Raw genomic sequence first — 23739 nt, 5'->3', positions numbered from 1 at the left:
CTTCATACCATTCCCATACAATGGAATTGTTCCTTCCAGACACGTGATCACAGCCTCTGCACTTCCGATGCATTTCCCACATACTATTAGAACAGGGTAACCTGAGTTGATCTTGAAGTATAGTCTCCTCTTGACTTGTCAGCATACGGTGGTATCTTATTGGCTCAGGTGTTGGACTGCTATGCTTGAGGTTGTGGGTTCGGTTCCTGCCATGGCAGCCACATTTTGTTGGGTGCAAATGCGAAAACACCCATGTACTCATATATTTAGGTGCACGTTAAAAGAACCCCAGGTGGTCAAAATAACCAATAGCCCTCCATACAGTGTGTCTCATAATCATGTCATGGTCTTTACACATAAAATCCCTGAGGTTTTTATTATGTTCTCATGTTCAATGCGTCTGTGGATCCATAAATTAGCAGTCTTCATGCTGCTGTCCTATGGCAAAACCATTATGTCTCCATTAGCTTTCGACAGGGGTGCAACAGCTGCACCAGTTGCGCCACTTTGATACAGTTAGTTATTTTTGTGCCAAGCTAAGACAAAATGAAATTTGTTTCAATTGCGCCATGATGCACCAAACTGTCCGACCAGCCTCAAAATTTTCACAGTTGCGCTAATTTCAGTGAGAAATGGAGGCTGCGTTGGCCACCTACAGTTGGGGCATCATCATCCAATCCAATCCAGACGCACGAAAAAGGTGTAGGCGTGCTTTGTGTTGGGTGCCCTAAAACTTCCTTTTTCTGCTGGTTGCAATTCTGCTCTACACGGACATTTGAAAATCAAAGCAGAAGCTCTGCATAAAGAAATGTTAAAAGGACACTAAAGAGAAAAACGATTTTTCTCAGATTAGTAAATTACTCTTTCACAATTCCAAAATCGCCTCACTCTCCACGAGAAGAAGCTTGGTAAGCGAGAATATGCACCAAGGTAAATGTGGGTGACGACACCACTTTGAAATTCCCGCATTAAATGCCGTGACGTCACATATTTTGACAGCATCTACTAGGGCCTTCGTTCCCACTGAGTAAAATGTGATTGGTCTCTGAGGTGGCCATAGACTCAACATACCAAGTTTCAGGAAATTTTGTTGAGCCGATGTTGCCAAATGCAACAAATGCAGTTTCCACGACATCACGCATGGAAGTTTCGGTGTGTAGATTTAAAAATGAGACTTTGACCTCGATTTTCTCCTGTATTAATAAACCTATGATGGTGAAATCAACAACATTCGAGTTCTCAGAGTACAGCTTATTAATCTAAACCGATTCATTTTTGCACATTAGTTTGCCTTTAACAACATGCCGCTGGTGTACTCAATGGAAAGATTGGCCATTTACCTGACTGCCAACTCTCCCGATTTGCCCAGGAGACTCGTGAATCTTGAGCAAACCTTGCGATTGTGCGGATACAGCCATAAATCTCCCAACAAACAATTTTAACCCCACTGCGAAAGAAAAGAAAAAAGGACAATGGTTTTAAAATTTCCTGGCCTTGTTCTGTCGTGTGCAGCACACTTTTTAAGGCGCTTTCGCCGCAGTACACCGGTGCATTGCGAAAAAGCCTACTAAGATTTAGAAGGGGCCATTAGTACCAGCTGTCAGGAGACACATCACACGCGCTCTATAATTACGAGTAAGATCGCTGAAGTCTGAAAATTTACTGGCAATCATTCAGAGCATTGTACGGCGTTTCTGCGGCCCTAAGAAACAATATACAAAAACGTACGCCACTACTTTTCTTACATTTCCCCACTGCCTTTTGCTTTATGAATCTCCCGAATTTCGAGGTCACCGGTTGGCAGGTCCACATTAGCATTTGCAGCACCTGTCAAATCATTTGACAGTCACTACGAATTGTTTTTCTTGTTGTTCACCTATTTATATTTATTTATTTATTGGAATTACCCTCAGGGCCAGAGGCATTATAGAGGGGAGTGGTACATTTAAAAAACATTATAGAAACGTTGTTCTGTAAATACAATGTTAGTTAAAAAAAAATAAGTAACAGTACAAGTCGTAACTAAACAAGCAAGAATCAGACAGTTTGCCATAAAACAATTACATAATTGGTTGGTTGCACAACAGGACATTTGAGTTTAAAACGTCATGAAAATGAGAATTATGAACAATGGACTAGCTCGCCTTTCCGTTTTGCTTGATGTGATTGATCCTGGCAGATTGGTTCAGTCCTGTGAGGTTCGGGGAATAAATGACTGATTACATGTGTGCTTTGAGCATCGTATGATTTCCACCTTTTGGGGATGATAAGATGAGAGGCGGTGTATGATGGAGGGAGAATAAGGTTGTTATGCAGGATGGGACGGTAGTGTATTTTGTGAAACAGACATATGCGGCAGAATTTACGGCGACAGGTGAGTGACGGAAGCTCTAAGGAGTCTTTCATTGAAGTGATACTTGCGGTACGACTATAGTTTTCAAGGGTAAAGGGGACAGAGATATTTTGGACTAGCTCAAGAGCAGTGGTTAGTGCAAAGGTGGACGGGTCCCAAATGGATGCTGCATATTCTAGTTTACTTCGTATTAAAGTATTGTAAAGGAGTTTTATGGGGACAGGGGCAGAATAAAAGTTACGTCGTAGGTAACCTAACAAACACTTAGCACTTCTAATTATTTTGTTAATGTGAAGAGACCAGGTAAGAGTGCTAGTTATGTGAACGCCGAGGTAGCGATAGGACGTTACGGCTTCAAGAGCAGAGTTCCTAAGCAAGTAAGTAGCGGAGCAGGAAAATGTAAGGGAAATGCGTAATACTTTACATTTAGTAGCGTTCAGTTCCATTATCCAGACTTTACACCAGTTAGAGCTGAGGTCATTCTAAAGAACTGTTACATCATTTGGGTCAGTAATTTCTCAATATACTACACAATCGTCGGCAAATAAGTGAATGTTAGATGTAACGCATTCAGGCAAGTCATTAATATAAATGAGAAGAAGGAGGGGACCAAGTACAGAACCTGGGGGTACGCCAGAATGGACGGGACTCAACTGGGAATTAAAGGTGCTAGCAGACACATTGCGAGTGACCATTTTGAAAATGTTCTATACAAGAAAGTAGTGTATCGATGTTTAATTTGCTTAATTTCACGAGAAGCAAATAGTGGCAAACTTTTTCCAAAGATTTTGCAAAATCAAGAAAAATACAATCAGCAGCGTAATGACGATCAAGGATAATGTGTAGTGAATGGGTAAATAAAGCTAGCTGTGTTTCACTAGACAGGGATTTGCGAAAGCCATGTTGAGCATTTGAAAAAAAATGAGTTCGCATCAAGGAACTTTACAATGTTAGTGTAAAAGGTCATGTTCAAGAATTTTACACGGAATAGTACTGGTTAATGAAATTGGTCGGTAGTTGAAAGGAGAGTTTGTACTTCCAGATTTATGCACAGAAACCACCTTTCTGATTTTCCAGTCAGACGGTAGTGTGGATTCATCAACGGATTGTTGGAATATCTTTGATAGAATAACATTGGAATATACTTTGGTACTCTAAAAATTTAGCACTGATGAGATCAATTCCGGGGCTCGATATTCACTGTGGCTCACACCCACTGTGAGGGATTGGCCAAGTATTGAGTGGTTTTGTAAAACGTTATAAAACTTTATAATAAGGCAGTTTATAGAATAGACACGTTACAAAATTATGAAGGCAATTTTGCTGCTCGACGAAATGTATAAAAAAAATCTTCTTGTCAAATTAGTAATAAAAAATTCGGCAGATCCCACGTACCGTGGGAATCGATGTTATGCGAAGCATGAGCAGGAAGGTTCACAATTTTTCACATTGAGCGAAACGTTACGGAATGATGCTAGAGAAATGTGCAAATGCTAAACGCACACACATATTTTGAAGACGTGTGCTATATAACCAGTTGTTTACAGTTGCTGAACGATACCAACAGCAACATAGGTGTTATCAACACTAGACACAGTTGATATGTAGTGATTATATGCTTCAATACTGGAAAGCGCGAATTCGAATAGGACAGTAAAGGAAAACAGATGCACAGGACAGGCGCTACACGCAACTAAGCTTTATTAAGAAAAGTTTCCCTAGATATATACACAGCCGAGTGGCACGCCACTGCACGTACGTTACAGTCACAGTCACAGTTGCAGTTGTTTTGCTTATACTTATCCGTTACGAAGAACGCAAGGACGTTTCATGAACCCGTGTGCATTCGTGGAAGGGATTCCTGGCGGTTCACGGATAAGGTCATTGTAACCGTGATCAATGAGCACCGGCATCTGGACAGGACTTGTTATCGGATCCGTTCGTGATCGCGGCTACGAAAGGTCTAAGTGTAGTGAAGTGCGAGGTTTAGTATAACTCGTGGAAATCGCAGATGGCTTTTACGAAGGAATGATCTATGATGCCTCCTGTCCTGGACGTGGCACCGAGATCTTGTGATGCTCTGTCTACATCCAAACCGTCTTTCATGCCGTCTAAGAACCAGGCATTGTTGGGTTTTGATAAATCAATGCTGAAGTCACCACTAATCATGAGGGACATTGTCCCCTCGCCAGAGTTAATGTAGGAAGCATGACCCTGGATATATCGTAATCCATGTGGTGGACGTTGCGGACCACGTGGACGAGTGGATGGTAGCCCAGCGTCCTCCAGGGGGCCTTGCGTCGGCTGCTGTGGTGTAGTGGTTACAGTGCTCGGCTGCTGACCCGAAGGACGAGGGTTCGATCCCAGCCGCGGCGGTCTCATTTCGATGGAGACGAAATGACAGAGGCCCGTGTGCTGTGCGATGTCAGTGCACGTTAAAGAATACCAGATGGTCAAAATTTCCGGAGCCCTTCACTACGGTGTCTCTCATAATCATATCGTGGTTTTGGGACGTAAAACCCCAATGACTATTATCACTTTCCTTCCGCGTCAATGTGTATGTTTGCGGTTACTGCGTTGAGACTCAGTTATTACCTGTGGCACATACCCGCATAACATGAACACTGGTATGCGGGTATTTGCTGCACGTGACAGTGGGAAAGGGTTTCACGACGTACGCGACAGGTATTTTGCGTTATTCATGTCCTCACCAGTGAATCATGTTCGTCATACACTCATCCTATGCCATGCAAATTTTCGTATCTTACAACCTGTGGAGACGACCGGGAGAGCGCCCAGATGTAGGCGGCTAGATGGATGGATGGATGGAGGGATGGATGGATGGGTGGGTGGGTGGGTGGGTGGGTCGGTCGGGTCGGGTCGGTCACAAGAAAGAAAGAAACGCCCAAAGTGCCCGAGGTTCGCTAAGAAATTTAACCCCTTGAGGGTTTTCGCCGTACATGTACAGCAGAAGCTTCCTGGTACCAAATGGTTTTCGTCGTACATGTACGGCATAGCGTTTATTTTTAAAACGCGCGCCTTTTTCGATCATTTCTCTCGCTTGGCCTGTGCTTCCACACTTCGGGAATACGTGGAATTTTTTTCATGCGCCAATGTCTCTGCATTGTATTTTTATTTTGCTTCCCAAAACGGCGCGCCGGCTATCGCTTGCCCATCCGAGCGCATTCGCGGTGCAGCTGGTTTAAAGTGCGCGCCTTTTTCGATCATTTCTCTTGCTTTGCATGTGCTGCCACGTTTTGGGAATACGTGGAATTTTTTTCATGCGCCGATGTCTCTCCGTTGTTGCTTTTTTTATGCTTCGCAAAACGGCGCGCCGGCTATCGCTTGCGCAACCGAGCGCGCCCGCGGAGTGGTTGGTTTCAAACACGTGCCTTCTTCGATCATTTCTCTTGCTTGGAATGTGCTGCCACGTTTTGGGAATACGTGGAATTTTTTTTTAATGCGCCGATGCGTCTCCGTTTTTTTTTTTTTTTGCTTTCCAAAGCGGCGCGACGGCGTTCAGTTGCGCATCGGAACGCGCGCACGCGGTGCGGCTGGTTTCGGTTTCGTCCTTCGGGTGGTTTTCGCTTCTTGCACCCGCAAAGCTGATGGCTGTTTAATTTCTAATCTTTCAAAGGGTGACCGCTTGTTACTCTCTCGTTTATTGCACCCCGGGGCGCGATTACATCTGTTTCCGTGCGGCGCTACACCGCCGTGATTGCGTTTCCTTTTTTGGGGTCTCGGAAAAACTAACTACGTCTTGTTGGCGATAAGGCGAAGGATTACTGTACATTGTTCACTCGTTTTGCTTTCCGGACGGCCGCACAACCATAGAGTTTTCTTCCGTGCGCTCACTGACGCAGTTCGCTTACGCTATGGAAGCGCGCGCCGGTTGCTCTGCTGCCGGTGAGTCGAGCAGCGATTCTTCCGATGCGGACAAGGGCGTCCGCAGAACTTTTTGCAGGGGGGTGCATACGCAAGGGGGGGGGGGCATTCAGCACTGGCAGCCTTTCTTTCACTGCCGTGAAATGACAGGCAAGATTAGTCAGTAGTTTGTAACGCGCGAAATTTAATGGCAAACCTGAAGGTCAGGACCTGAGTGTGCTAATCAAGCTGTGTAGCTTATCGCAACTGCATAGAAAAATATTATCCGCAATTCCAAGGGGGGGCAGCCGCCCCCCCTTGCACCCCGCTCCGGACGCCCATGGATGCGGACTATTCCCCATGTGCCGAATCAGAATCTGATTAATTGGATTTCAGTTTGTCAGACGAGTCAGTCATAGCGTAGTTTAGCGCAAAAAACAGGCAACAGACGAGTGAGAGGACAAGGACACTCACGTGTCCTTGTCCTCTCACTCGTCTGTTGCCTGTTTTTTGCGCTAAACTACGCTATGACTGACTCGTTCCAACTCGCCCAACAAGCAACGTTGCTATGTCAGACGAGGATTTTTTGACTAGTTTAGACTCCGATGACGATCATGGAGCGACATCTGAAAAGCGTGCGCGGCGAGCCATGCTTTAAAGCGGTCTCGCACGACGCGGCGGCGGCGAACTTGCGAACGGCAGGCAGCATGGCGCGCTCGTACCGCCGTCAATCCGCAGTGTACGGCGTACGCCACACGCGCAGCCGAGCGGATATCTACAGATGACTGTGCACGATAAGGTTGTCGGCTATAAGTCATAATGGCACGTTCATCGGCGGCCGCCACCTCGCCTTCACTCTTTTCTGATGCTTGCAATCGCGCGGAAGTCGTAATCACCGATCGACCGGTCTCTGCCGTTACCGAAAAGACGGACGACCTTTTGCGGCACATTGTGGCGTCGACGAGTTTAGGGACGCAGTGAACCTTTTTGCGATGGAAAGTTATCGCGGTTATCACTTCTTGCATTTATGCCTTCTTGCGTTCCAAGGCATTGTTTGGTTCATCGCAGGCGGTCGTAGCTGCAGAGAACGGCGTCAGGATAGGTTACCGTGCGAAAGCTGACCGCAAGGCTTCATGCTGCCTACTATTTTTTTTCTTCCTCACTGCCATTCTGCCACTGAAGAAACGCCTGGAAAGTGAGCGACCTCGCTCGCAGCGTCCGAAATCTGCGTGCGGTGCTCGCCAATCTGGGATATCTTAGTCGCGAGCGCCGTGGTCGCGAGTTAACTGGAGCGGGGCACGCGCAAGCGCGCTGCCCTGTCACGCTTTAGAAGGAATGTTTTAACTTTTTTTCGCTTCGTATGCGCCATATTTTTACCGCGACCGTGTCTGAAGTGTTCGTTGTAAAAGTAGGAGGCTTTGAAAAATGTTCGCTATATGTGGACGCAGCATCAATGGTTAGCATAGGAAAATCGTAAGTGCTCCGAAATATGGTCGTTATAACCGATAGATCGTTATATGTGGGATCGTTATAAGTGGGTTCGACTGTAGTAATAAAAAAGTGAATCAATTCCCTAAAATAACAGAGAGCTGAGCTAGTTGGTAAGTATTCATTCTAAAGAGACAGGGCGTGCAAACACGGACACAAGAAAGAAGTCAGGACACCACAAACGTTGGGTGGCGTTTGTGGTGTCCTGACTTCTTTCTTGTGTCCGTGTTTGCACGCCCTGTCTCTTTAGAATCAATTCCCTAACTCATTATATGTATGTGTGTGTACAAGAAGGTCGTTTGGCTAGTAAACCGATTGATTTCATTAAGATAATTCCACACAGCCACTCATACATTTGCATTGCAGAAGCCAGAAATGGAGGCTCCAAAATACAAAATGGCAGATGCAGATAAATCCATTCCAATAGCAGGGCTTTTTGGGCTGTAGTAAATCGCCTGCAGGTGAAAAAGAAATGATCTATTGTTTCTAGCTCACAACAGAATGCGTACAGTGGAGAAGGAGCCTGACCAAGACCTGTGTTGGTAGAAATTTAGTTTCGTTACACGACAGGACAGCCTCGTAATTGGACACTTCCAGTTTGCGGGTTAGACAAAATGATCTCCGCCAGGGATATAATAGGTGCCGATATTCTGTGGAATTTGTCAGTGCTGTGCCTGCAAAGACTTCCATAATGGCACGCCTGCGAAATCGAGCAGCAGTCACATAAGCGGCTGATGGAAAGTACAGTAAAATCGGTCTTTTTATTGATGACTTCGCTAAAGAGTTAGAAATTGCTAATGTGGACTTTGTCATTGTTTGCACTGTGGGATGTTAAACACACTGCTTTTATTGAAATAGCAGTGCTCACGTGCACTCTGCACGAGTTAGCTGATGTCAGAATGGTGTGTACATATTTTCTTTCTTTTCTAAAAGTAAGCCTTCTTCATTTTATTGCTTCAAATTTGTTTTTTTATGCTCCAATAGCAACATTTTGCTGCTCCAAAAATTGCTCCAAATTTTGTTTTGGCTGTTGCACCCCTGTTTTGATTTCGTTTACTCAATAATTGTTCGAAGATTACGAAGATCACAGTTTGAAACACTAAGCATTGCGTTTTCACTGATGAGCTTAGCTAATTTAATGTCGAAAAGTTTGTTTCAAGCGTGTTGTTGCCCTCAATTTCCAGGGAGGAGTATGAGCGTATGTACAACTTCACGGTGCTAGCCTGCCAGTTGAATGAGCCTGATGACAGTGTGGCGCCCACTGACAGCCGACGGCGGCCTGACCAGCGCCTCATGGAGGAAGGAAATTGGGATGAGGCTAACCAGGTGCGTGTCTTGCTTTCATTCAGAGACAGTACTGCAGATAATTATGGGCAGTACCGTCAATGACCAATGCCTGATAATTTGGATGCTAATGTGACACTGCCACATGCCCCATGCAAGCATTATATAGGAATCTCTCTAAATTTGGACGTGGGGACTCCTCTTTTTCTGAAATGGCATAATTTCTATCCACAGTCACTGTTAGGCTGATTATCTCTCAGCCTTGCACCGTTTGCAGCCTTGGCAAATTTCGAAGTCAGCTTTGCTGCCATGCAATGTTGTTATGCGGTGAAGCATATCATGACTCGGAAGGGGCTACCTGACACTGGAAAAAGTGTGCTCAAGCAAAACTTTGATTTAGGCGAGTTGGTCGAGCTTCTGGGAAAGCAGCGCTAAAGTCTGCGACATAGAAGTGTGCTTGACAAAACGGGTGCTCATTGTATCTGATGTGTGTCTAGCACTGTTTTCACAGTGTGGATGTACAGTCGCCCATTTTTTTAACCTGAACGCGCGAGCGTCGACCGCCGAGTTGATAAGCGCCGTACAATGGAGTGCAGTGGCGAAATGAACGAGAATACGCACATGCGCGCTATGAGCAGTCGTGGGCAGCTGCCGTCTGCTATGCTTTTCCGCAGATGGCAGCTGTCCAAGACTGCTCATTGCGCGCATGCGCGTATTCTCGTTCATTTCGCCGCTGCACTCCGTTGTACGGCACTTATCAACTTGGCGGTCAATGCTCGCGCGTTCAGGTTAAAAAAATGGGCGACTATACCTTAAAGGGACACTAAAGAGAAAAATGATTTTTCTCGTATTAGTGAATGACTCTTTCCCCATTCCAAAATCACCACGCTTGCCGTGAGCAGGCGCTTGGTAAGTGAAAAAACGCGCTCAAATAAAATGTGGGTGGCGACGCCACTTTGAAATTCCAGCACCAAATGCCGTGACGTCATAGGTTTTGACAGTGACTACTAGTTCCTACGTAGTTCCTAATGGGTAAAAATTGTGCATTGTGCTCTGAGGGGGCCATCGACTTTATATAGAGTTGAACATGGATATATCGAACTCAAAGGGGATTGCGAATTAGTTCGATATATGAAAAATTCGATATAAAAAAATACAGGTCCTGAGACCTTACCAGTGGCGGACGATCACCTACAATCGGCGCATTCAAGAATGACAACTAATTCCGTACCCACGATGCAACAGAATGTTTTATTTGCGGGAAAAAAAATCGCTTATCTTGGCCTGCTTCTTTTCTTCGAAATGAAGTTGAAGACGCTGGCCTCAAACTTATCGAGGCTGTCCAGGTGCGACAGCCCGGTTCCCTCCATGTCGCCGCAACAACAGCGAATCAAGCCCAACGCTGCCGCCACTTCAGCGGCGGAGTACGCGCGTGTAGCCGCCGCCTCTTCCGGATGATCTTCGTCGCCACTTGAGCTGTCGGCCTGGGCATCCTGGGTCCCTGCGACCGCAGCTACAATGTCCTTGTCAGCGAGGCTCGCAACAGCCTGAACAATGCAGTCCACTTCCATGATATCGTCTGCAGACACTTCGGGTGGTATGGCAGCGGGGAAGAGGGACGACAACTCGCGAAATGCGTCGTCTACGCACTCGTTGTCGCAGTCTTCACCGGTTTCCGTAATTTCCACCGTCACGAAGCTTGCCTTCCAGAAGCAGTTGGCCACAGTGTCCGTCTTCACGTCTCGCCAGGCGCCCGTCATCATTTGAATGACACCAAGCAGGTCAACCTTCAGCTCGGTGCCCATGCGGAGGTTGACCAGCAGCCTATCAAGGAGTCGCCTCCTGTAGCCCACCGTGAAGGACTTGATGATGCTCTGGTCGAGCGGTTGCAGCTTCACTGTCGTGTTGGCCGGCAGAAACTTCACCTCGATGTTTTTGAGCTCGCAGGCGGTGTGGTGGGCCGAGCAGTTGTCCACAAGAAGGCAAGCGCGACGCCCCGACTTGCCCAGCTCGACGTCCCACGCTTGCAGCCATTCTGTGAAGAGCTGACGCGTCATCTACGCCTTCTTGTTCAATGTGTAGCGAACGGGGATCTGCTTAGAGTTCTTGAAACAGCGCGGTGCCCTTGCTTTCCCGATCACAAAGGGCTTCCAAGACCCATCCATGTTGGCTGCCGGCAGAACGCTCACGTGGACTTTACTCATTTTGCCGCCGTGACATGTGCTACCCCGGACATCGAGAGTCTTGCTTGGCAGAATTTGCCAAAATAGACCCGTCTCGTCGGCGTTGAAGATTTCCGCAGGTGAAAACTTCGCCGATGCTTCCGGCCACTCCTTTGTCATCCACTGCTGGATGTCCTGGCTGCTTACGGCTTCGCTTTTGCCAGAAATGGTTTTGCCGACGACGTTGTAGCGTTGCTTATATCGGTGAAGCCCCCCAGTATTGTTGGCGAGATTGTCTTCACCGAGTGCAGCGGCAAACCATTTGGCCTTAGCCATCAGCATTGGGCCATCCACAGGAATGTTCTTTGCGCGCACTTCTAAGAACCAGGCATAGAGTGCCTGTTCTACTTTCCCACAGGCAGGAACGCACTCACGACAGGCTCCTGACGTTCGCTGCTCTGCCGCCTTTGCCTTGATATCTGCCTTGTTCTTCGACAAGGTGCTCAGCATGCTCCGTGGTATCCCGATTTTGTCTGTCACCACCGAACTTTTTTCGCCTGCCTCAACACGCTGTATGGCTTTCAACTTCGTCGCAAAGTCAAGGTTCTTGCACTTCTTGACGCTGGCCATTGCTACACGAGAAGTCGAAAATTCAAGCAGTCCGCGGCGCCTTTGCACAGCACGCACACAAAAGAGGAATGAGGTGGTATGCGACAACTCACGGAAGTGGACTCCGCCAACAAAGTGCTCGCGATCAGTCGTGATGGTGGCGATGGCTACCCGGGCTACCTGCGAGGACAGCAGCGATGTACGAAAGGCGTGAGCTGTGGTTGGCTGAGCAAATACAAAAGGCGCGGGCTGTGGTTGGCTGATCAAAACTCACAAAACAGCAACAAAGAAAGAAATGAAGGTGATTAAATTTTGCTTGAAGAAACTACAGAAGAATACAAGTGCCGCGCAACTTGAACGAGTTCACAGACTTGGTCGCTGTGCTGTTGGCAAACACCGGCCTATAATAACAAAATTTGCTTTTTTTAAAGATAAGCAGAGTGTTCTTGCTTCAGCTTATAAACTAAAGGGATCCACATTTTCAATATGCGAAGATTTCTCTTTACCCATGCTACAAGCCAGAAGAAAGCTAACCAAATTTGCCAAAAATAAAAACAAGCCCTACAAGCTAGTCGTTGATCGTCTGCGCATGGGCGATAAAACGTACATCTATGATAGTGCTACTCACACAGTCAAGCTGTCTGCTAGATAGCTGAGGCATAGGTGTGCGCATGTCTCTAAAGAAATTCGGAATAAATCTGCACCGGCTGTATGTGTTTCCTTTACTAACATTCGCAGTTTACTGTGCAAGCGTGATCTCATTTGTTCATTCTTAGATGATAGCCTAACTGATGTCCTTCTGCTCACTGAAACATGGCTTACTCAGGATGTTGATGACAGTGAAATTCTTCACGGGAATGCCAATTATAATGTCTTCTGGCGTGATCGTCAATGTAAATGTGGGGGAGGTGTCCTTATTGCTATAAAAAAAATAGATACCTACTTTTGTCATCGATACAAACTCAAACTTCGAAATTGTCTGGGTGGCGTGCACGAATTCTGCCACTAAAATACTAGTAGGCGTATGTTACCGTCCTCCCGATTCAGAACCATCATTTATATATCACCTTCGCAGCAGCACCACATTAGCTATTGAGAAATGCCACACTAATAATGTCTATCTGTTTGGTGGTTTCAATTTACCACAAATTGACTGGACCAATTTTTCATCCACCTCAAAAATGTCTATTGACTTTGTGAATTTTGCCCTTGATTTTAATTTCGCTCAAATAATCAACCAGCCAACACGGGGCAATAATATTTTGGATTTATTACTTACCACAGATCCTAATAATGTAGATGAAATCCCTTGCCTTGAGGGGTTTAGTGACCATAAGCTCGTTCAGTTATCAATAAACATTCCTCTCAAAGTCGCGGGTAAAACTAAAAAAGTGATTAGAGACTACAGTAAGGCCAATTATAGTTGTATGAATTCTGACTTGGAAGAATTCTATCGCAACACATTCTTGTCCTCATTGTCAAGTCCTACCGTCGATGAAAATTGGTCATTGTTTAGAGATTAGATTACTTATTAGTCGACAAATACATCCCTGAAATTTCCAAATCTAATGATAAGAGAAACCCATGGTTTAACAAACATTTGCGAATTTTGAGGAATGGAAAAAAAAAGGCTGTATAGGACCGCGGTGCACGCTTCTAGTGCCTCTACTTGGAATGCATATGTAAGGAATGTCTTAAAAGTTATACTTCCGCGTTATTCACTGCTAAAGACAAGTATTTTAAACATGACCTACCTTCATTATTAAAATGCAATCCCAGAAAATTTTGGCAAAAATTATCACCAGCTTCTGCTGTGACAGATGTTACTTTGAAAGGCAAAAATCAATTACCTCTCCCAAGAGACCAGTGTGCAAGTGCATTTAACACGTTTTTTTCTTCCGTTTTCACACGGGAAGATCATTCTAGCATTCCTGACTTTCCGTAACTTGATTACCCTTTCATGGTACCCGTAGATATTAACATTGAGGGCATCACTAAACTAATCAACAACCTCAAAGTTTCTACTTCTAGTGGTCTAGATAATATCAATTCAAAGATACTAAAAAATACAATTTCCACGTCCTCTCAAATATTATTTCACATTTTCAGACAGTCTTTGTCTACCGGTCAGCTTCCTAAGGACTGGAAAGTCGCAAAAGTTATTCCCGTATTTGAAGCAGAATGTAAAGATCAGGTTGAAAATTATCACCCCATCTCGTTAACCTCTATCAGCTGTAAATTACTTGAACATATCATTGCTTCTCACATTTACAATCATCTTGAATCAAACGATTTTTTTAGTTCCACCCAACATGGCTTTAGGAAAGGTTTCTTTTGCGATACACAACTACTGGAATTCACGACAGACCTACAGACTAACTTGGACACGAACACACAGACAGATTGCGCTTTCCTCGATATTTCGAAGGCCTTTGACCGTGTCGCCCATTGTCATCTGATTTCCAAACTGTCTTCCCTTAAATTGGACTCCTTAACGCTATCATGGCTCCGAAATTTTCTTTCATTTCGGGAACAGCTCACATTTGCAAATGATTCTCATTCAGATATCGCAGAAGTCACTTCAGGAGTGCCCCAGGGTAGCGTCCTTGGCCCTCTACTCTTCCTAATCTTCATCAACGATCTGCCGACTAACATTTCATCCCGTATACGCCTTTTTTTTTCGCAGACGACTGTGTCATTTATCGAACCATAACATCTTCCTCTGATCATGAGGCCCTTCAAGGTGACCTAGACCTCGTTTGCAGTTGGTGTAATAAGTGGTTAATGAGCTTGAACACTTCAGAATGTAAAATAATGTCGGTTTCCCGAAAAAACTCGATTTTCACTTTTTCATACAAAATTAACAATAGTGAAGTATCTTGAACCACCCCATACAAATATCTAGGGGTCATTATTGACTCTAAACTTTCATGGTCTTCCCACATAACTTCCATTTGTTCCAAGGCACCCAAAACACTAGGTTATTTGTGTGGAAATCTCCATTACTCCACATCGAGCGTCCGCAAAATAGCCTATTTAAGCAAAACTGCTAGCCGGCCTAGTTGGAACGAATTCATTGTAGTACTTGCGCGAAAACAAACGGGGACGAAGAAAGGAGACACACGGCAGAAGCGCGCAGATCACGTTGGGCTTTTAAAAGCAAACGTTTTTTTCAAAAATAAATCAGTTGTTAGATTGTGCTAGTCCGTGTGTCTCCTTTCTTCGTCCCCGTTTGTTTTCGTGCAAGTACTACAATGAAGCCTATTTAACATTCGTACGTCCACAGTTAGAATATGCCTCACCAGTTTGGTCACCTTATCAACTCTATTTAATACAGATGATCGAAGCCATTCAAAACGGAGCAGCCCGCTTCATCACTCAGAACTACCAACGTCATAGCAGTGTATCACAAATTAAACGCGAGATCGGTTTACAACCATTGGATATCCGCCGCAAGATAGCCCTCCTTGTGTTGTTTCACAAGTACATTCATAGCAGAAATCCATCTGCTTTCCCTCTACACACACTGGATCGCATGTCTGCACGCATGCGAAATCAGCGCAGCTTTAGGCGTATTTTTGGCAGAACACGTGCATTCAACTTATCTGCTTTGCCACAGGCAATCTCACAGTGGAATGATCTTCCCAACGTGGTACTAGTTTCAGTCACTAACAACAACGCGTTCTGCGAGAAACTACTCTCTCACTACACCTAGCATCATTTCATAGACATTTGTATGGATGTGCATTTATTTGGTGACTGTATTTTCCTTGTAATCAATGTTCTATTACTGTTATTAGTGTCGCTGTTATGTTGCATTTATTTGTATATTTCAACTGTATACGTTCTCAATTTCTGTAAGCCCCCCTTACCCTATGCTTTAACGAGAGCCTGTAAGGTATGTTAAATAAATAAATAAATAAATAAATAAATAAACAAAAAAGGCGAAAGGAGGAGGCCGCTGGCTCCTTCGTTCCTGCTCTCCGAGCGGACGGTAACGCGGAGAAAGTATGAGAAAGAGAGAGAGAGAAAAAAAAGAAAGAAAAAGCCGTTCCGCAAGTTGGAGAATGCACCGAACAGGAGTACAATCGGCCCTCTCGCCCTCATGTTTTTCGAGCGTGTCGGGTGTCGGCTGAGGCGCGGTGCCGCGAAGGTCGCGGGGCTCAGCGAGTGCCGAAGCGCACCTTCCAGCTCACGCGGCGTTCGATATATCCGTTGGCAGGTAAAAATACCGTTCGATGTAGACGTGCGAATTTCTATACTTTTACAAAGGATTTTTAAGGGGATAATTTACGAGTTCGATATATGTGGGTTTGATATATCCGTGTTCGACTGTACCAAGTTTCAGGAAATTTCTTTGAGCCAATGTCACCAAAATGCGAAAAATGCACTTTGTAATCCATGACATCATGCATGGAGATTCCGGCACAAAATTTTAAAATGAAACTTTGACCTTGATTTTCTCCTGGACTAATGAAGCTGTCATGGTGGAATTAACAACATTAGAGCTCTCAGAGTACAATTTATCAATCAAAATCGATTCATTGTATCACTTTGGTGTCCCTTTAATTATATGGACAAATGCCCACTGTGAACTGCAAATAAAACATCATTACTCCATGCCTGTTTTAGCCCTACCAGTGGTTAAAGAATAGTTGTGATGATTCTCTGATGCAGTCCATGTAGAGCCCGATATATTTGCTGACTGCGCCGCAGTGGCTTGTTGCATGCTATGCGTACTGTGATCACATTTATTCATTTGTATAAAGAGCGACCGTGCTTACGGTGTGGCCAATTCCAGAAAGTGCCATAAAAGGTCTCTCGCCTTTTCCGTAAGTGCAAAGCAAGGAAAGAATATTGATGCGCACACATATAAAAACACGGACTCGGGAGACTCGGACGAGCGCAAACTTTCAACTAACTTTATTTTTCGTCGTCAACAAGATATGCCATCAGTCACGTGGTCGCAACGCTAATCGCTTTTCACTGTCAGATCACAACAAGCCACGCAAGAATCTCTTTTCACCATGCAATAAGGAAACAGTAGGCTGGCTAACACACGCGTTTCCTCTAGTTGAGATAAAATAGGCTTCCAAAAGTTCCCGTGCGGTGCTGTCTTGGCTTCGGCCCAAAACTCGGATCGCTCGGAAATTTGGTACGCACATGCAATGTCGGACATGCGCTGGTAAATGCGCGTTCTCTTTATTAATTATGGTCAATTCATGTTCCCTTGCACGAACGTTGATGCACCTTCCGGTCTGCCCGACATAAGATTTCCACATGAAAGTGGAATCTCATAGACGACACCAACCGTGCAGGCTACATAAGGCATTTCGTGCTTCATGCCACACACTCCAGGACTCTTCTTAGCCGAAGAAATTTTCAGGTAGAGCTTTGCCAGCTTGCGCGGGGCTGAAAAAACCATCGGCACATCGTGCCTGCCCACAACCTTCTTCAGATTGTGAGAAGTGCGGTGAATGTAGGGCAACACTACAGGGCGGCTCCTGGATTGCGGCCCTGGTGTCTTACCGGAACGGGGTGCTTTTGACTCTCGCAGGAGAGTCTCTGCGACTGCCGTAACGAGCGTGCAAGGGTATCCGGCTTCCAAGACTCCCCGTACTTGATTTCTAAAGCTGTCCTGCATAGCATGTGGGCATGACTTTCCAAGCGCAGACCCCAGACAAAGCTTCACTATCGCTCGCTTAACTAGTTTCGACTGCGCTGAATCATATGGCAGCAGACCCTTCTGCGCTCGTGGGCTGTAAGACCAGCACACGTGAGTGCTTAAACAGAGCCTTAAATCTAAAAACTGCAACGAGTTATTGCAAGGGATTTCATGGGTAAAGGTCAAACCCTTCCCGCACTGCTGAAACGCGTCAAGGATAGAATGAACAGACTTGTCAAGATTATAAAGTCAATGGGTTTCTTTAAAAGTATTAAAAAATCGTCTACATAGCCAAAAACTTTGATAACATTAGTTGTCTCTAGGATGCTAGACAAAGAATGATCCAAGTGCAAAGACTGGTCAGCCATACATTCCAACACATATTTGAAATGTACAAGGAGTATTGAAAGTCACCTGCGAACGTTCCATTACTACTTATCACCAACTACCCGGTCACAACAGCCATCTTGCACTATTTTCTTGGTAGTGCATGCAGCATAGCACCGATGCGATTGTACTGCGTGCTTTTAGTAGGCGACAACTCAGATGTGTTTGTGGCCTCCTTTTTGTGTGGGGCCACTAAGTGTGCAGCAGCTGACCATTTGGCACAGGATACCCCCCGCACCCATGGATGACAGCCAGTAGCGGCACCGGCTTGAAGGAAGGAAGGAAGGAACACAAAAAGGGAGAAGGCAGGGAGGTTAACCAGACAGCAGTCCGGTTGGCTACCCTACGCCGGGGGAAAGGGAAGGGGAGTGGAAAGATGGGAGAGACAAAGAGAGAGAGGGGGAGCGAGAAAAAAAAAAAAAGGAAATGATCAATAAATGAGCTGACACTTATGAGGCGGTGGCACTGTACAACAGTCATAGGCGTTCACAAAGGCCCGTAGTTCTTAAGAAGCACAAAAGTGCTTTAACGGCCTTGTGGGCCGCCGAGCGATGGGGACGGTGCTCCAGCAGCATCTGCACGGAGAGCGGTCGATCGTCCAATCGTCGCATCGCGTCAGAAAGAGTTCGTCGTTCAGAGGCAAATCGAGGGCAGCGGCATAGCAGATGATCAATGTCTTCCTCAGTGCTGCAGACCTCGCATGCTGCACTGTCGGTCACTCCAGTTAATGTTGTGTATGTCTTCGTGAAGGCAACTCCTAACCAAAGCCGACATAGAAGCGAAGCTTCACGTCGACGAAGTCCGGATGGAGGTCGGAGTTCCAGCGAAGGGTTTATTTGGTGGAGTCTTGTACGTCTTATACTTGGCATGTTCCACTCCGCCAAACAGAGACTACGTGCCAGGTGACGAAGCTGCCTTGCAGCGTCTGTCCTAGATAGAGGAATCGAAACGGTGGTCTCTTGATGGGATGTGCGAGCAGCATTGTCTGCGGAAACATTGCCACTGATCCCGCAATGACCAGGTAGCCACTGAAAGTCAACCTCGTGGCCTTTTTCTTTGACACGGTGATGAATCTTCAGAATTTCGTGCGTAAGCTGTTCGTGGCATCCGCGTCGGAGAGCTGACTGCAGGCACTGTAATGCCGGTTTCGAGTCGGATAAAACAGCCCATTTGCTCGGTCTCTCCGAATCGATGTACTCTAGTGCACAACGCAGAGCCGTAAGTTCTGCCGCCGTAGATGTAGTCACATGGGATATTTTGAGTTTTAGGGTGATTTCTCGTGCTGGTATGACCACCGCACCACCGGAACTGGACACCGTGGTTGACCCATCGGTGTAGATGTGCACGTGGTTACTGTGGTTACGTGGTTACAATTCCAGGAGTACAGAATAAATCGGCTTTACCCGCCCCAGCACTAAAACAATTGAGCCTACTTTTCTTCCACGAAACCGGCTTGAAGGCTCCTCACTGCTCATATGCTCCTGGGGCAAATGCATGCATTACAGCAATGCAAGAATCCCGGCACAGTGAAGGCATGAAATTAGTAGTCGATGCACTGCACATAAATAGCTATAGGGACAATAGGATCCGAGATGTTTGTGCAGCATTTCTTTTATGGAGACTGCTAAAAATGACGTGGCAGGGACTCAAGCAAGCAAAAAGTAATACGTTTTTTGATGCGTGATCAATAGCAACTGCACCATGAATTCTGTCAACGCTGTGCCACAGCTCTTTGTAATTTTCTCTGCTTTTTGAAAAGCTACATTCACCTCCTGATGCCTACAATTCCTTTAATTGATGTTGAGAGGGTGTAGACAAATAGTGCTGCACATCTTTTTCAGTAAACAGAACTCTTTTAGATGGAACTACAGTGGCACCTCGATTATACATCCCCTATTATACCCACATTGTACAACGAATCGGTTTGGCCATGGCAAAAGCCCCGTAGAAGTAAAGTACTAAAAATCATGATTATATGTAGCAATTTTATGCTGACCCCGCCGCGTTGATGCCTCTCTGGTACCGTTAAAGAAAGAAATAGAATCAGAGTTACCATAAAAACCGGAATATAGGTTGACTTCTAACTACTGAAAATTTAAAGAAAGAGAACAAAGTACATGTAACTGCCAAAGTATCAGGAGGCACCTTCACCGTGAAACAAAGGCAATTTCAAATGGTGCACAGTCAAAATGCCATTTATTTACGCGCGTGTTTACATGGAAGTTCCACTTGGCAGAAAACCAAAAGATCAGCTCAAGCATTATCATCGCAATACGTCACAACCGTCTTGACAGCTTTAATTTGGATGCACTTTGAGGTCCCCGGTAACAATCGCGACACGAGCGCGGCTCCCAGTTAAACTGTGCAACCTTAGTCTCCAGCTCTAGATGCGCTGTGGTCTGGCTTTTCTGATTGCTGCGTGTCGTGATGTGATACTTCAGCGTCCGCCAGTAGTGAATGCTTCTGTGGTGCACTCGATCTGCCCGCTGATCAATAGCCACACGTGCCGCTGTAACCAGAGCTGCTGGCATCTCAGGAAGCAAACTTAGAAGAATTGACTGTTGGGCGAGTTGGTAATTCGTGATGCAAGAAAATAGTGCGAAAAAACGTAAGACAAGACGAAGAAAGCTACAGCACAAGCGCATACACTACTAACAACTGAACTTTTATTAGAAAGACGAAAATATATAGGAAGCCCAAACCACATGTTCACCATGAACAGTACCGAAAACCTCAGATGTGCGCATCCAGGTACGTTATCTCTGCCTTATTTAATGCAAGGGAAGGCTTTGCCACACGGTCATCTCCAGCTTTCAAAATGAAAAAAAGCTTATGACGTGTGAGCACTTTGGCATCAGACAAGCGAGGGGTACACGTAATTTCAATTTTGAAGTACCGCGGGAAGGTGCTATTCAGTTTTTAGACTTGACCATTCGTTTTGGTGGTGCTTACACTTGTTGGCTGTATTCCCCACGTTCAGTGAAGCCAATTTTAGACTTCCAATCTGGCCATTCTAAGTTAGTGAAAAATGGCGTGGCGGTCTCTTGTTTGACTTCCGCTTTAAAGAAAACGTGCCCGCACCTGTTGTGTGAAAGTTTCGATAAGCAGCTGGACAGGCTCTGAGAAGCGCGCTATCCTACTGCTAATTTGGGCCCCCTGTGTGAAAGAATTCTCACGACCTTGAAATCTGAGTTGAAAGGCTCGGTCGAAAATGATAGGGTATGTGAGAAGAAGCCTCTCGTAAGTATCCCTTTCTTGCATGGTGTTTCCCATCGTCTCAAGAAGGTTGGTGCGAGATATGATATAGATGTTGTTTTTTCGGCTAAGAATAAGTTTGGTTGAGTATGCGCCGCTGTTGAAAGGAAGGTGGATGGGACTGTGCAGAAATGGCATGAGTGTAAGGTGAAACACAGGGAGAGCCCTTCGGTTTGTGGCAAGGGAGTTGTATATCAGGTGCCTTTCACGTGCGGTAAATACTATATAGGACAAACAGGCCGCTGTCTGAATGCGCGCCTGCAAGATCACCGTCGATCATTGAATGGTCAGCCTTCGTCAAATTTGGCCCTGCACTGCCGTGAATGTACGTTTACTCCTCGCTTATCTGATGCCAAAGTGCTTGCACGTCATAAGGACCAGACGGCACGTGAGCTCGTTGAAGCTTTTTCATTTTGAAAGCTGGAGATGACTGTGTGGCAAAGCCTTCCTTTGCGTTAAATAAGGCAGAGATAACGTACCTGGATGCGCACATCTGAGGTTTTCGGTTCTGTTCGTGGTGAACATGTGGTTTGGGCTTTCTATATATTTTTGTCTTTCTAATAAAAGTTCAGTTGTTAGTATGTGCTTGTGCTGTAGCCTTCTTCGTCTTGTCTTACGTTTTTTCACGCAATTTTCTTGCATCAGGAAGCAATAAAGAAAAAGTATCCAGCAAGATTGGAGCAGCGAGAACACCCATGCAAAGATAAACTTTCAGTTATTGTTTGTGACTCCCGGCTCCCGCTATTGTTCACGTGCACTAGCATCCCAACACATCTTTCACACACTTCAGACCAGATTTCTTCATGCCTTCGCGAACTCGATCGCCGTTTTCTTAAACACTACAGTAAACTGTTGTCGGCCACCGCTCGAGAATGAGAAAAAAAAGCTTGGAGCCCAAATAGATTCACAAGACAACAACAAAAGCGCAAAATGAGGCCGCCCACGGCTCAAGGCTGGTAGTAAACAAAGCGACGCCACTGATTGCGCTGGCAATAGAAGCGGTTGACTTCAGTTGCCCATAGTGGCCAGACTTTGGAAGTTTTGCTGTAAATGACCGGTATATAAAACAGGGGTCGACTTTATACGGCTGTTTTTCGAGAAAAAAAAATTCGACCTATATTCCGGTTTTTACGGTACTCGAACCTGACGTGCACCCAATGTTAGCAGGTTAAAATTAAATATTCACCTAAATGTAGTGCTGCCAGCTTTTTAATACAGTAGAATCTTGGTGATACGAATCTCACGGGGGAGTGAAAATATTCGTATCACCCTAAGTTTTGTATTGTCAAAAAACCAGCAAAATCTGTTTGCAAACAACGATCTATGCAAAAAACATTTATTGTCATCAAAAGAACTTGTATATGCCTTTCTGGGACATGCGCAAACGGACCAATAAGGGGCGGCATAGCTGGCTGCCACGAATGTGTGCGTAAAAGCTTCACTTGAGGCCAACTGAAAACTAAGTGCCGAAGTCTGCTCCACCATAGTCATAAGCGAAGGACAGGAATGCGAAAACGCTGTATGCCCTTGCACGACTTTATTGCCTTTAATCTACCGCTGCGTTAGCCACATACCTTCGGAGCTACATAGTCGCTATTGATGATTGCACCGATAGTGACCACAGTTTCATGCGCAGCGACTGCGGCAGATGGTAGTTCCGTTTTCAGTCTGTGTACTGCCCACACCGTTGCTATTTATGAATGTGTCTACCACGGTTTTGCTCACAGAGTTTGTGACAGGCAGCATCGCTTTGGCTCAGTGAGCATTGGATGCGCGTGTACTTTTGGAGTTTTGTTGTCTCCGTAGCCGATCGCGTCGGTAGCGACCATGGCTTTGTCAACGGTTGTGGGAAACGATAACCACAGTTCTGACTGCATGTGTGCTTGCCGCATATGCAGTCAATTTACACGAACTTGCAAAACATATGCTCTGTTGCTATTTTATGATGGCAGTGACACTGCATCTGATTGCACCGACGGGAGGCTGTTGCCAACATGGTTTCTGCTATTTTCTGTCATACAGACAATTTTTGGACTCATTTTTTCATAAAGAAGATGGGCATTATATTTAATGTTTCTTTTAAAGGTCCTGAGCCACTTTTCCAAGTAATCATCGAATCACCTCTGTATCGGAGTTTATTGCCTCACAAATCGATCGCTGCAAAAATGTCCCCCCGAATTCATGAAGAATCCATCCAGAAGAGTGGAGTTGCGGGGGTTGGTCACACACTTTCTCTCTTCTCTCATGCCGATGAGTGCAGTGGAAGCTACACACAGAAGGATGGCACATGGGAAAAGAAGTTACGTCAGCTTGCATCATGACCTCGAGCGCACGGGATGGCTTTTTCCCACAGCTATCCTTCTGCAAACAAGTGCAGCTACTGTTTAATGTTAGCAGAAATTGGACCACGGAGCCAGCACGTGGCAGCACCCAGTGGCAAAAAGCACATCTGATCCAAACGCCGCTCTTCATTTATGTCGGCTGTTGGCCAAAAGCACGCTGTTTGCTCTTTGACATAAAAAAGCAGGTGGGGGCAGCTCCAAAGGGAGTGAGCACAGGTCTCTGTATGAAAGAAAGGGCTCCTGAAAAAATGACAACTTTGCGCTCCGCTTTTAAACTCTTTTTTTGCCATGCACAACTAACTGCAAGATTGTCTGAGCTGTTCATAACAG

At 45.5% G+C, this 23739-nt stretch overlaps 1 protein-coding gene across 1 annotated transcript in view; it reads left to right on the top strand.

Moving 5' to 3' along the window:
- Positions 1 to 23739, top strand: part of LOC119390982 (oxysterol-binding protein 1-like) — a 113432-nt gene that overhangs the window by 76290 nt on the left and 13403 nt on the right. The window contains 1 exon segment of the mRNA XM_049415006.1: positions 8890 to 9031. Coding sequence (XP_049270963.1) covers positions 8890 to 9031 — 142 coding nt within the window.

The sequence above is a fragment of the Rhipicephalus sanguineus genome, chromosome 4 (assembly GCF_013339695.2).
Source record: "Rhipicephalus sanguineus isolate Rsan-2018 chromosome 4, BIME_Rsan_1.4, whole genome shotgun sequence".
Lineage (NCBI taxonomy): Eukaryota > Metazoa > Arthropoda > Arachnida > Ixodida > Ixodidae > Rhipicephalus > Rhipicephalus sanguineus.
Note: the sequence above shows the minus strand (reverse complement) of the source record. Positions and strands in the feature narration are given on the sequence as shown.